We start from the raw sequence: 14,894 nt of genomic DNA, 5'->3' as shown, positions 1-14,894 counted from the left end.
AACTCACCAACCGTGAGATCATGACCTGAGCCAAAGTCAGATGTTTAGTGACTGAGCCACCCAGGTGCCCCTATGTGCCATCTTTCCCTTCATCTTCTCCCATTCCTCCCTCAAGGACAGAATCTATCTATTCTAATAACACTTATTTCCTCTGTGAGACCCTTCTTGAGCTCTCTTTCTCTAAACTCCCATAGCACTTTGCCTGGATTCCTTTTATTTAATGTAACAAACACTTCTAGTGCTCACTCTGTACCTGATGACTGTGCTAAGTGCTTTAAAATTTAACTCACTTATTCCTCACAACAATCCTTGGGGGAGGTATTAATATCACTCCCATTTTACAGATGGAAGAACATTCAGGGAGTTAAGTAACTTCTACAAGAGAGTTAAGCACTAAATGCCAGAACTGGTGTCTGAACCCCAGCTGTACATTCTGAACATGCCCTGAACCCCAGCTGTACATTCTGAACATGCCCCTGTCATGCCCCTTAGTATGATGGATCTTGGATTTGGTGGTTTGGTTTTGTTTTTTTTTTTTTAGTGTTTAATTTTGAGAGAGCGTGTGTGTGTGAACTGGGAAGGGGCAGAGAGAAAGGAAAACACAATCCGAAGCAGACTGCAGGCTCCCAGCTGTCAGCACAGAGCCCAACGCGGGGCTCGAACAGACGAACTGTGAGATCATGACCTGACCCGTCGGACGCTTAACCAACTGAACCATGCAGGCGCCCTAAAATCACATGGCTAATTGATGCAAAGTCATCCAACACAGAAGGCTCTACCTGGGACCTAAGTAGGAAAGGAAATGCATTATTCCAAACGCTAAAACGGCCTTGGGGCAGGGAGAATGCAGGAACCATACTCAGATGAATGGCAGCGGGAGGAGGATGGGTGAAATGGACAGAAGGTAATGATATCTTTAAGCGTAAACAGGCCCCACCCAAAGAGACAGTACTAACTAAAACTTCAAAATTTTAAAACTGAAACCAAGATAAATAAGTCTAATCATGAGGGAACTCCGTTCTGCTTTGTGGTTCATCACAGTGAAGTTTAGTTATGAACCAAACTGCCTATGTGTGGAAACTTAGATGTGCATAAAATAGGAGAGAAAGGTGCCCTTGCAAATGCTGGAGAAAAGGAGAGGTGGACAGTAAAGGACTATGGGTCTAAGGAACATGGAAAGAGAATGCGACCCCTTGCCTTTTCTTTGCCTCCTCCCCCTCACCTTTGCCAGCTCACATACTGGCTGGCCAGGTGTGACGATGTTCTGGGTTCTAGTCCTCTGCTTCCAAGCAGCTGCGTGACATTGGGAAGGTCTCTCCATCTCTAAAAGTCTGTTTTTGTGTCTACAAGACCAGTGCTCTAACCCTTGAGCTATGGAGCCTGTTTTTACAGTGTCTACAAAATCACAGGGCTAGACCACAGCATCATTTTTGTATTTGTTGTTAGTTTCTATTTCTTCTTCTTTTTTTAAAATTGGGGTAGGGGTGCCTGGGTGGCTCAGTCTGTTAAGCTTCTGTCCGACTTTGGCTCAGGTCATGGTCTCACAGTTTGCGGGTTCGAGCCCCATGTCAGGCTCTGTGCTGACAGTGCAGAGCCTGCTTGGGATTCTCTCTCTCTCTCTGCCCCCCTCCCCAACTCGCAAGGTCACACTCTAAATAAATAAATACATACCTAAGAAAAACTCATAAATTGACGAAAAATTCACATGACATAGAATTAACCACTTTAAAGTGTACAGTCCAGTGATATTGAGAACATTCACTACATTGTGCAATCACCACTTTTATGTAGTTCCAAAACATTTCCGTCACCCCAAAAGAAAACCCTGTACCCATTAAGCAGTCAGTCCCCTTGCCTCCTCCTCCTCCCAGCACTTGGCAATTGCCAATTTGCTTTCAGTTTCTATGGATTTACTTGTTTTACATATTTCATATGAAAGGAATCATACATCTGGCCTTTTGGGTCCGGCTTCTTTCACTCAGCATAATGCTTTTTTTGAGCTCATCCCTCTTACAGTAGGTATCAATCCTTCATTCCTTTGTATGGGATTAATAATATTCCTAAAGACTACAGTACGATTTTGAGTTCTAATAGTTTGACCCCCTTTCCTTTTCAAACATCTGTTCATAAACACATTATGAGCAGCAATTAAAAAGAAGGCAGGTACTAAGGGGAAATACTTGGGGTGCCTGGGTGGCTCAGTCAGTTAAGTGTCCGATTTGGTTTCGGCTCAGGTCATGATCTCATGGTTCGTGGGTTCGAGCCCCACATTGGGCTCTGTGCTGACAGTGCAGAGCTTGCTTGGGATTCTCTCTCCCTCTCTCTCTGCCCCTCCCCTGCTCACTCTATCTCTCTCTCAAAATAAATAAATAAACATTTTTTAAAAATAAGGAGAAATTGTTGAGAAATGTGTAGCCCCTTGCTTTATATTTATATATATATATATATATATATTTATATATATAAGTTTATATATAAACTTATATATATAAATATATATATATATATATAAAGCAAGGGGCTACAAATATATATAAGCATATATATATTTGCTTATATTATATTTACATATGTTTTTTAATATATATAATATATATATATATGTTTAATTGGAGTATAACATTTAAAAGTGCCCAAGTGTAGAGCTTCATGAATGCTCACAAAGTAAATACAACTATTAACTTTAAGCTGGGTCAACACACAATATATTATTCATACCCCATTCTTGTCTTCTCATTACCCGCCCCCAATTCTCTTTCTCAAGGTACCACCATTCTGACTTCAAACGCTATACGTTAGGTTTTCCTGTTTTTGAACTTCATGTAAAGGGCACCACAGATTATCAATGTTTTTACATCTGGCTTCTTTCACTCAGTATCACGTTTGTGAGACTCTTGCACTCTGTTGCATGTCATCGCGGTACATTCATTCTCGTTGTACGGTATTAATAATATCGCAATCTACTTATCCGTTCTGTGGGTGATGGGCACGTGAGTAGTTCTAGCTCTGTGCCATATAATAGTGTTGCTGTGAACATTCTAGCCTGTTTTCATAAACTGATGCTCACACATCTTTTGGGCATATGCCTAGGACTGAAATTATTTGAGTCATATATTCAGCTTTACTCATACGGACACAGAATTTTCCAAAATGGTCAGACCATTTTTGATTCTCATCTCTTGCTTCTAAGATAATCCTTTCCAAAGCATGGGGCTAGTACCCACCGCTGTACTAGTGTTGCATAAAAGGATCTATGTGAGGAGCAAAACAAATAACATCAGGCTCCAAAGTGAGAAAATTATTGCCCATTTAACGCTCTTTCAGTCCTTCTGATTACATAAAGAGAATCCCATGTGATGCCATGTTGCTAGCTACCTCTCTGTCTGTTTTTATAAAAAGTCTCGGACTCTCAGCAGGCAACTGTATCTACTTGATACTTAATAACATTTTGTTTTAATGTATTTGTTTTAATTACTTTCTACTTATTGCAAGTGATAAAAGGTTTCTCATTTTAGTTATTTAGCATTTTCTTTCAAATAAATTCATTTAAGGGGTCTTGACCTCAGCTCAGGTCCTGATCACACTGTCAAGCCCCGTGTTGGGCTCTGTGCTTGGCGTGAAGCCCACTTAAAATAATAATAATAATAATAAATTCACTTAATTTTTTCAAAAGTGAGTCAACTTAAAGAAAATAGTAAACAATATTCAGATGATATGCAGCTTCCAGAAACGATGTTGGTAGTGGAATGACTCCTGTTTGGAAAATACCCACTTAGAGTGTGCATTTATTTACCAGAAGGCCTCCGTGTGATTTTTATCTGCATTTGATGAGCTTACTTCAAAGTACCAGGCTCACCACTGAGCACTTGGCTTTACTAATCGACAGAAGACAAATTTTAAATTTGTTCCAACTCTAATTTGCGGAAGAGAGGCCAAAATGAAGTCCATACACCATTATAAAGGTCTTCAAATACCAAAAACTTGATGTGTCTGACCAGCTTGGCTTATTAATGGACAAAAATCGCATTGAAATTACTTCATTTCATGCAGAAGTCAGAAGGCTCTACTTGATGCCTAAACAGATATGAGAACCTTTTGCAGAACCGGTAGAAACAGTCATCCACAAAGGTTAACAACAAAAATCCGTAGAAATATGAAACTAAATATCTAGTTCCCCACCTGGATTAGTCCTTTTTGGGTTGGGGCGACAATTAGAGACCAAGTGTTGCTTTCCCCAGCATTCGGCTACTCAGAAGCCACAACGGGAATCTTCTCATAACTAGGGCTGAGGCGCCCAACACGTAAGCTAACGCGGGGAAGCAGAAGGTAAGTTGACGCGAGGAATCAAAAGGCTACGAGGACTTCTCTCCGCCCCGGCTCCGGCCCAGGCCCCGCCCCGCCGCCGAGGTCCCGCCCCCACATGCCCCGCCTCCTCCGCTTCCCAGTCGGCTTCGCGAGTCCCGCGCGCACTGGAGATGGCGGCTGCAGTGGGAAGGTTTCTCCGGGCCTCGGTGAGTGGCTGCAGACAGGGGACAGGCGCGGAGACACTGCAGTGGCACCGAGATCGTAGTTCCCAACCAGGATCCTGCTCTCTGCCGTCTGGGGGCCTTTCGCCCTTCTTGGAGGGCACCAGCGGGTAACGGACCCCAGAGGCCTCTCCTCTAGGGAATGTGCCTGCGCAGAATCATCCTCCCCCCGCCTCCTCCTAGCTGTCCCCTCTTCTAATCCCTCCTCACCCAGGAGTCGCGGGTCCCCAGGCCTTTTTCCACCTGAGCACCTGGTCCCGGAGGCAGGCGACCTGGGCTCTGTTCCCTGTTCTGTAGCCTACTCTGTGACCTTGGACTGACTTTCCGAACCTCAGTTTGCTACCCTTCCTTACCTTAAGATAGAAAGAGTGATGGCCTACATCAGGGCGTTGCTGTGAGCATCCACTCGATGCTGGATGGAAACCAAAGTGGTAAAGTACCAAGTGCTAAAGTGCAAAAGGCAGTTCCCTTCTCCCACCCCAGGTCTGTCCCCACGCTTCTCAGGCAAAGCCTAGTTCCCTCTTGGTACCCACCCTCCCCTTTCTCCTGGCGGGGTTCAACGCAGGCTCCTTCTTCCTGAGTCATGCTAGACACTGTAGTTGAGCACACAATTCCCTTGAGCCCTGTACACACTTTGCCGGAGCCTGAACTTTGCTCTCCTTGTTTGCTTATCTGTGAGGCCTTGTCTTTTCTGGGAAAACCTTGACGCGGTAGAAATTGCTTAGCAGATCGTGCTGGTAAAGGACTTAAATACGCAGAGCATGGCCAAGTCCTCTTGGTTTTTGGACCCTCTGTGTTGTTCTTAAGAGTATGGCATCTTTACGGTCTTATAATTCCCCTCTGCCTTGCAAGATTTTAAACAAATTATTTATATACTTTTAAAATAAAAGTTATATCTATATAAGATGTACAATGTGATGATTCGATATACATAATGAAATGATTACGACCGTCAAACTAACATATCCCTTCACATAATTCCCTTTTTTGTGTGTGATGAGTGTGCCTGAAATCTATTCTCTTAGCAAATTCCCAGGGTTCAATATAGTATTATTAAGTATAGTCATCATACCCCTCTACATTAGATCTCTAGACTTATTCATTTTGCATAACTGCAACCTTGTACCCTTTTACCAACATCTCCCCGTTCTCCTCTTGCAGTCTTGAAGGAGAAGGAGGCAGAAGAGAATGTTAGGAACATGAAGATTCAGGGGTGCCTGGGTGGCTCAGTTGGTTAAGTGTCCGACTCTTGGTTTTAGCTCAGGTCGTGATCTCACAGTTCCTGAGTTCCAGCCCCACATTGGGCTCTGCCGTGATGGTGTGGAGCCTGCTTGGGATTTTCTCTCTCTCTCTCTCTCTCTCTCTCTCTCTCTCTCTGTCTGCCCCTCCCCTGTTCATTCTCGCTCTCTCGAAAAAAAAAAAAAAAAGAAAAGAAAATGGAGATTCAATCTATGCTCTTAGAGTTTTGGGTTTGATATTTGGTTCACAGGAACAAGGATAGCTGAGCCCACCAATGGCCTGATGCCCTTTCAGCAGGGCCAGCCTTCAGCTACCGTTCTGGGGCTACTTCCTAATATAAAGTGTTTCTCTTTCCAGGTTGCCCGACATGTGAGTGCTATTCCTTGGGGTATCTCTGCCTCTTCAGCCCTTCGACCTGCTGCTTCCCGAAGAACATGCTTGACAAATGTATTGTGGTCTGGTTCTGCTCAAGCAAAATTGGCTTTTAGCACCAGTAAGTGTTAATGCCTTGGGTTGACCCTAGAATGAAAACAGGAATCCTCATCTCAGGACAAGGGTTCTGAACCCTGTCTATGCGTTGGACTCACTTGGGAAGATTTTTTTTTTTTTAATGTTTATTTATTTTTGAGACGGAGAAAGACAGAGAGCGAATGGGGGAGGGTCAGAGAGAGGGAGACACAGAATCTGAAGCAGGCTCCAGGCTCTGAGCTGTCAGCACAGAGCTCAATGCGGGGCTCGAACTCACAGAGTGTGAGATCACGACCTGAGCCGAGGTCAGATGCTTAACTGACTGAGCTACCCAGGCGCCCCGGGAAGATTTTGAAAACATACCACTGCCCCAGTCCCACTACAGACAAATTAAGTCAATCTCTGAGGTGTAAGACTGGGACATCATTTTTTTTTTAATGGAAATGTAGTTGATATGACAATATTATTAGTTTCAGGTGTACAACGTAGCGATTCAAGATTTATATACATTAGGTGGTGATCACCATGATAAACCTAGCTACGGGCTGTCACCGTACAAAGTTGTTACAGTATTATTAACTGTCTTCACTGTGCTGTGCATGGCACTCCACCCCTGTCTGTCCGTTTGTAACTGGAAGTTCCTACCTTTTAATCCCCTTATCAGTATATTTTAAAAGCTCTCCAGGTAATTGTGATGTCCAGTCAAAATTGAGAATTGCTGAGGCAGACAGCCCTTGTGTCACATTACCATTTTGGTCATCAGAGGTTTTAATCCTCTGTGTTGAGGAACATGGAGGGAGTGAGGTGGTACTCAGATACCTCTGGGCCTTGCTGTGTATGAAGGGATGTGAGGTAACCGGAAGTGGCCAACAGCCTCTCGGAACCAAGGCTTTTGGATTCAGACCTGTGTGCTAGTTCTAGCTGGCCACATGAGAGAGCATGGACTCCTCCAGGACCTGAGTAAAACAAGGCTATTTCTTGAGATTTACACTCCCATTTTCTAGAAGGTGGGTTTTGCTAAGATGAGCCTCACATAATGAGTGATATTTGAAAATACCTCCTTTAAATTTGTCCCACCTTGTAAAAAGCACGTGCAACATGTAATCGCTTGAGAAATATACTTCAGCAAAGCCTTTGCTAATTTTACTACCCTGGAGCTTTAGAAAAAATTTCTAGTAATTTGATGCCCCGCATGTAAAACTTTCCTTGTCCCTGTCCCAGACCCACTCCAGCGGCCCCACCGTTTCTGAAGCCTGGGTATTTTGACACTTTGTGGCAAGTTGCCAGTGGAAGCAAGTCCTCTCTAGTTCTGACACATCTCTCGTACCCTTTCCTTCCTTCCTGTCCTCTCAGGCACACCCCTCCTGTCCATACCTCTCATTTAGATAACTGCAACGCCCTCCTACCATCAGTCTCCCTTCCTCCTGCTCCCCTTACCCTCCCCTGCCAGACTAACCCTCCCAAGAAGAGTTGACTCATCTTCCATCTCCTGCGTGTAAACCTCCTGCTTGAAAGCTCCAGTGAGGACTCTGTCTTTTTTTTTTTTTTTTTTAAGAACAAACTCTAGCCTGATATTTCAGGGCTGTCACAGCCTGGCTTTCAGTCATTCTTCCTTTGTCTCTCACACTTCCTTCTCTCTGTTCTTTTTTTGTTTGTTTGTTTAATGTTTTTTTATTTTTAAGAGAGAGAACGCACACATGAACTGGGGAGGGGCAGAGAGAGGGAGACAGAATGCAAAACAGGCTCCAGGCTCTGAGCTGTCCGCACAGAGCCCGATGTGGGGCTCGAACCCACGAACCACAAGATCATGACCTGAGCTAAAGTCGGATGCTTAACCGACTAAGCCACCCAGGCGTTCCTGCTCTCTCTGTTCTAATCAAACTGTGCCACGGGCTGTTCCCCACACTTGCCCAGTTCCCTCCATGCCATTTGTCCTGTCCCACGTGGCCTTGGCAAAATCTAAACCATATTTAGAATCCATGTCTGGGCTCATGTCTTCCTCAGTTATGTCTTAATGCCATCCCCACCATCTCTGGCGTCATCTTGTTCATCTTTTTAGTTCCCATAGTACTTTGAATTGAATTTGTATACAGTCTAGACTACAGAAGGTGGGGGGGAAATTCCCTAAGATGTACAGTTGAACTGAACCTTTTAATTTATATACTACTAATTAATTACTGTGAGATTTGCATAAAGTAGGTGCGTGAATAAGCAGATGATGAACTGTACGTGCGTGTGGGCTTCCTTCAGGTTCTTCGTACCATGCTCCTGCCGTCACCCAGCACGCACCCTATTTTAAGGGCACTGCCGTTGTCAACGGAGAGTTCAAAGACCTAAGCCTTGATGACTTTAAGGGGAAATATTTGGTGCTTTTCTTCTATCCTTTGGACTTGTAAGTATAATTTCTGTGATGCTTGATGTCATTCTGAGAGCAAGCAAAGGTCTCTGCTTCCCCCTGACATTTCCTATCTCTGGTTGCTCTTCTGGTCAAGGGAAGGGTTCTTCGGGTTGTTTATCGCCAGTGGCCTTGCTGAGTACAGCTTGCAGCTGCAGCTAATCTGATACCTGTAGAGGATGAGGTGGCATTCTTAGTGGGGTTGGGTTTTGATATGGCTGTTTTCTGTACTCCAGAGCAGTGGTTTCTGTAAGCCAGTCTGTCTGTAAGGAAGCTTTCATTGGCCTGGAGGAAAATGAGAAAAGTAAAGATAGTAATAAAATGAGTTTTCTCATAAAGTTATTTATTTTGGGGGGCGCCTGGGTGGCTCAGTCGGTTAAGTGTCCAACTTCGGTTCAGGTCATGATCTCGCAGTCCGTGAGTTCGAGCCCTGCGTCGGCTCTGTGCTGACAGCTCAGAGCCTGGAGCCTGTTTCGGATTCTGTGTCTCCCTCTCTCTGACCCTCCCCCGTTTATGCTCTGTCTCTCTCTGTCTCAAAAATAAATAAAGGTTAAAAAAAAAAATTAAAAATAAAGTTATTTATTTTTTCTTTATTCTTAGAATATGCCTCTTTTCCCCTGCCCACCCCCATTTTTTGATATGGTTTTTTTTTTATGTTTGAGAGAGTGAGCGCGTGCTTGCAAGCAGGTAAGGGGCAGGTAGAGAGGGCAACAGAGGATCCAAAGCAGGCTCTGTGCTGACAGCAGAGAGCCTGATGTGGGCTCGAACTCACGAACCATGACATCATAACCTGAACCAAAGTCAGCTCCTTGACTGACTGAGCCACCCAGGCATCCCTTGTGATATGATTCTTCAATACAAAGGGAAGTCCATTGAGGGTGGTTAACCATTTTTGCTTTTTTCACCTATAAGCAAGTGGCTAGTCTTTAGACTACGTATCGTTTAAATTCTAAATCCTTGTTTTTAAATTCTCTGATGGGAATTGCTTCCCTTTTTTTCTAGCACCTTTGTGTGTCCTACCGAAATTGTTGCTTTTAGCGACAAAGCCAATGAGTTTCACGATGTGAACTGTGAAGTTGTTGCAGTTTCGGTGGATTCCCACTTCACCCATCTTGCCTGGATAAACACACCAAGGAAGGTATAGACCTCAGTTACCCTACCTTTGCAGTTAGCTTCCTAAAAACTGGAAAGATCCCATGAAAGACTAGCCTAGAAGTTGTTAGAGCATGATTAGTCTGAAATAGGCGTTCATAGGTCCTAAACTCCTGGCAAATTCTGTTAAACTCTGGACATATCTCCCTCCACATTGCCTGGATTTACTGCCCACCACTTGTGTGTTTTCCAGGGTACAAACAGTAACAGAGACCAGTCTCAGCAGAGCGGGGCAGAACCAGCTGGGCATGGCTGCCTCCTCTCTGACCTGTACCTTATACATCCCACATACCCGGCCTGGCTTGTGGGACGGTGGTTAATAATTTCACTCTTTTGCATGATCATTGTTCCTGCCTGAAAAGTTGCTTGGGAGAATCAAAATTTCTAGCTGTGTTCCCAGCCTATCAATACCAAATTGTTCAAAGTCTTTATTACTCTTCCATTTTTATGCTATAGAAATTAATCTTCAAGTAAGAGAATACTTCAAGAATTAGGAAAAGAAAGTTTTACAGTATTAGCTGGGTTTAAATCCTGCCCCTGTCCCTTTCTAGCTGTGACCTGGAACAAGTTACCTAACCTTTGTGTGCCTCCAGTTTCCTCACCTGTAAAAAGGTGATTATCATGGTATCTACTCCAGGATGGTTGGGAGGAGGAAGTGAGTTAACAGAAAGAGCTTAGAGCAGCACTCGGCCTGCTGTCGGTGCCCAGTCCCGCTGCCTGCTGCCATTCTTGTTGGCCTCAGACATCATGTTACCTGGCTGAGACAGTGTAACAGCCCGTCGCGTTTGCATTTTTGTTAGAATGGCGGTCTGGGCCACATGAACATCGCACTCTTGTCAGACTTGACTAAACAGATTTCCCGAGACTACGGCGTGCTGTTAGAAGGCCCTGGTATTGCTCTAAGGTAAGATCCTGTTCCTTATGAACTTAAACTTTGTTTTTCGTGTTTAGCATCATCTCACTTCTTAGGGGATTTGTAGAGACCTCGGTAAAGCGCTTTAAAGACCAGAAAGCCTTCATTCACCTTTACTTAGCTTTAGTAGCGCCAGTGAGTGCCTGCTGCGAGGGTTGGCAGAGGCTTTCAGAATGGCTGTGACAGACCCGCCCCCTGCAGCACCCTGACTGTTGATGGTCACACTGCTGCACTTGCCCTAACCACCTGGGAGCCGCTTTCATGGTGGGGGGTAGGGGGTGCATTCCTGGCGTGTTTGGGGAAGGGGAGACCAGCAGCCCGTAGGAGTCAGGAAGCTGGCTCAGGAAGCTGGCGTGGGTGAGATCTTATTCAAGCCCGAGTCAGACCAGAGTTTGAATTTTGTTTTTTAACTCAGCTATTTGTTTAACAGCTTTGGGAAAGTTAATGTAACCTCTCTGAGTCTCACTTTTCTGTCACTGAACTGAAAATGTACCTCCCAGGTTGGTTGGGAGGGCTAAATGAGGGGAGGCAGCCAAAGTTTACAGCACAGGTTCTGGTAGCTGTGAAGACCTTTGTCCCAGAATGTCATTTCTGTCCTCATGCTTTCAGTAGTTAGAGCTTCATTCCTTTGAGTGTTGAAGCTTTCCTTCCCTAACAGTCCTATATGCAGGAATGCAGGCTTCCTGCCGGAGGAGGGGGTGGGCAGAGAATAAGCACTTAGGCCTTAGAATGGCATCTTGATGACCACTGAGTGAAGGAGGGTTGGGCAGAACTTCACCTCCAGGAAGCCGATGAGGACCTCACTGGGATGCACCTTGCAGTTTTGCTGGGGCTGGTTGGAACCTACTCACCTGCTCTGTCTTGGTACCTCACTCTTCTCTGGCCCACTTTCCTTTTGGGTTATCCCTGGGATTTTAGTTCTCCACCTTGGAGCTTGGGCCTTTTTTACTCCAGGCAGAGTCTGTCTTTCTTTAATAACTAAATCCTGGCTTTGGCAAAGTTGGCTAAGGAAGGAGAAAAAGAGTGCTGGCTTTTTCCTCCCAGGATCCCCTTCCCTGTCGGGTCTTGCTGGTGTTGCCGTTACTTCCCTGCTAGTTTCACCATTAGGATTGACAAGGGAGGGTAACCGAGCCTGGTTTGTAAGATGAGGCTTTCTTTCTGGAGTCTGTGGGCCCTGCTCCGTCCCCGCTCTGCACCTGCACCATGGACTCCAGCTTGGCTCCTCTCTCTTGAGCGTGCGCCAGGACCGCTGAAAGGCTCAAAGCCCAGACCCCCAAGAGCCGGGCCCAGGGAGGAAGAAGCACCATTTTACCTTGCTGTTTTCTCTTACTTGCTTCTTCCCTGAAGGATTAACACTTGGAATGCCGCACCCTTTTAAGATGGGCTGTTAAAACCTGTGGTTTAAACATATCTGCATATGTCATAGTAACACCAACACTTGTACACAAGATGAACGCAGACTTTGGTTTTTCCTTTAGATCTCTGCCCTGAGGCCTTACTTAAGGCCATTAAATTCTTTCTGCAAAGATTTCCCCTGGGATTTTCCACCATTTCCCCAAGAATTCACTCATTTCATAAGTATTTACTGAATATAGATAAAATACATCTCTGTCTTGGGGCGCCTGGGTGGCTCAGTCGGTTAAGTGTCCGACTTTGGCTCAGGTCACGATCTCGCAGTCCGTGAGTTCGAGCCCCGCGTCGGGCTCTGTGCGGACAGCTCAGAGCCTGGAGCCTGTTTCAGATTCTGTGTCTCCCTCTCTCTCTGACCGTCCCCCGTTCATGCTCTGTCTCTCTCTGTCTCAAAAATAAATAAACGTTAAAAAAATTAAAAAAAAAAATACATCTCTGTCTTTCCCCTTTGCCTGTGGTTTCTTGCCAAGGTTTGATACGGCAGCTCAAAGAACACCTGCTAAATATCACTAATAAGTGAAAGAAGTCTTTGCTCTCCATGACTTTTAGACTCTGTGTGACAGTCCAGTCACATTTGCAAAGGTGACTACCTGCTTTCCATGTTGTCCTGGTCCAGTCACACCTTTGTTAAGGCATCTCATCAATAGGAGATGATCAGCTTTTTATCTAACAATGAAAACACCATGTTTAAGCATATGATTGAATTTAATAAATGCTTTATTGATGAGAATTAAAGACAAAAGTGGGTAGAAGTTAGACTTTCTAGTTCTCTCTAGAACATTCTGCCGAAGTACTAATGAGCACAAATTCTGATGCAGAGGTCTCTTCATAATTGACCCCAATGGAGTCATCAAGCATTTGAGTGTCAATGATCTCCCTGTGGGCCGAAGTGTGGAAGAGACCCTCCGTTTGGTGAAGGCATTCCAGTTTGTGGAAACCCATGGAGAAGTCTGCCCAGCAAACTGGACCCCGGATTCTCCTACAGTAGGTTTCTTTTCCAAAAGCAATGAGGTCCCAGCATAAGGATCCCAGGTCCTTATTGCCTCAAGAGATGCTGGCCTGGAGCACCCACAAAGGAACCCACCCTTGGTGCCAGGGTGCAGATAGTGTGCAAATGGGTGAGGCTGCCGCGGGGTGGGGGTTGGGGTGGGATCAGGGATCAGGCAGGCTGTTAAAACAATGTTCATCCATGCATTTTAAAGGAAACAGACCACACTTTAAAAAGTAAAAGAACTTTGGGTCAAAAACTGAGCTTTCAACTCACTTTTGAGACTGTTATCTTAAAGGCAGTTACCTGATTAAATGTTTTCGTACTTTCAGATCAAGCCACATCCAGCTGCTTCCAAAGAGTACTTTGAGAAGGTAAATCAGTAGGTCATCCATCCCCTGCATACCTGCAGCTTCTCCCATCAGAAAGAACCACATTTGGACTCACCTATTAGCTTTTCAAAGATGATGATTTCTAGAAGACAAAAAACCAATTATGTTTGCATTCATAAATAATACTCGGAATGTTTTCTTTTTGTAACATTGGCTAAGGCTTTTTTAAATGTACTCACACATACAAAGCGTCCTTTATTGGTAACTTCTTGGTGGCTAGTTTATAGAATTTGCTAGTTCACCTATTCCTTCGATTGTGTCTTCAATGGGAAGAGCAAACACTCTTCTTTCTCAGCCTTACTCGAACTTTTCTGTGCAGCAGAGAAGTCAAACGAGCCCCCAAAGCTTCTGATCAAGGGTCCTGAAATTTTCTTCTTGGATTTGTTTGTACTAAACTGAATTTTCTTTTCAGGTAACAAAGATCATAGTTTGAAGGTGTTAATGTCAGCAGTCTGCTTTAACTCTTGCAGTGGATGTATGTGTACTTGAAACAAATGTGAATCATGTTTTTAAAAAAAACACAGTGACAAATGACTTAAGCGATCATGCATGTTTCTCTTCCCTGAGATTAAAATAGTTATTTTACTTATTTGCTAGCTGACATAGTGTCCACAAATATTGTAGATATTGATTGGGCGTAATTATAAAGCATATTTATTGAATCCAGTAATTGCATTTTGAAATCATTGTAATTATTTTCTTTTCTGAAGTGCTCAATGTAAAGTACATAATAAACATATTTTAAAATATTTGCATGCTCAACACCATTAATTGTTGGTTCGGCTTATGTTGTGAGGCTCTAGGTCTCCTACTGATTAGAACAGCAAACATTTATGGCGCATTTAGCTCAGGGCCCCCAAATATGAATAAGATGCTGGCTCTGTACCCAAGGAACTCAAGTTAGGGCAAGAGAGATATGGAAGCATCTATTCATTATATCAGTAAATCCTGGGTGCTGTTTTGGAAGCATAAGGGTGAACAAAAAGAGACAACCCCCTTCCTTCATGCAGTTACATTCCAGAGAGGGAAACCCAATAAATATAATAAAAATACATAGAATGTTTGAAAGGGAAATAAAGTAGAGTAGGGGGCTAGAGAAATAAAGTAGAGTAGGGGGCTAGAGCAGAGAATTGAGATGTTCTAGATGGGGTCGTCAGGAAGGCCTTAAAGTCAATGTCCAGGTCCGTTTTCTCATCTGTAAAATGAGGGCAATAATTGTCATACCTCAGGGTTTTGATGAGGATCAAGTGAGACAAAACATGTAGAAAATGAGGGTGCTAGGCAAAGGGTTTGGCAAGTGCAAAGGGCCTGAGGCAAGAGTAGGCGTAGAGTGGATGAAGAATTGAAGGGGCTGTGAGACTGCAGTGGTGAAGGAGGAGAATGGTCACGGGGAGCCCAGAGTGCCTTATGG

The 14,894-nt window shown here is 44.3% G+C and overlaps 1 protein-coding gene across 1 annotated transcript; it reads left to right on the top strand.

The window, feature by feature from the left end:
* The first annotated feature begins 4,385 nt into the window (after positions 1 to 4,385).
* On the top strand, positions 4,386 to 14,232 carry PRDX3 (peroxiredoxin 3). Its single transcript, XM_027063231.2, has 7 exons — positions 4,386 to 4,511; positions 6,123 to 6,258; positions 8,484 to 8,625; positions 9,631 to 9,766; positions 10,581 to 10,684; positions 12,922 to 13,087; positions 13,424 to 14,232. Exons 1-7 carry the CDS (start codon positions 4,476 to 4,478, stop codon positions 13,475 to 13,477), a joined length of 774 nt encoding a protein of 257 aa, XP_026919032.1. The 5' UTR covers positions 4,386 to 4,475; the 3' UTR covers positions 13,478 to 14,232.
* Positions 14,233 to 14,894: the final 662 nt, after the last annotated feature.

The sequence above is a fragment of the Acinonyx jubatus genome, chromosome D2, assembly GCF_027475565.1.
Source record: "Acinonyx jubatus isolate Ajub_Pintada_27869175 chromosome D2, VMU_Ajub_asm_v1.0, whole genome shotgun sequence".
Taxonomy (NCBI): Eukaryota; Metazoa; Chordata; class Mammalia; order Carnivora; family Felidae; genus Acinonyx; species Acinonyx jubatus.
The sequence above is the reverse complement of the archived record's forward strand: the minus strand, read 5'-3'. Positions and strand labels throughout refer to the sequence as shown.

Coding starts and splice junctions, on each gene's coding strand:
- PRDX3 (XM_027063231.2), top strand. CDS start 4,476: ATGGCGGCTGCAGTGGGAAGGTTTCTCCGGGCCTCG. Junction 8,626..9,630: donor TTCTTCTATCCTTTGGACTT/GTAAGTATAATT, acceptor CTTTTTTTCTAG/CACCTTTGTGTGTCCTACCG. Junction 13,088..13,423: donor GGACCCCGGATTCTCCTACA/GTAGGTTTCTTT, acceptor TCGTACTTTCAG/ATCAAGCCACATCCAGCTGC.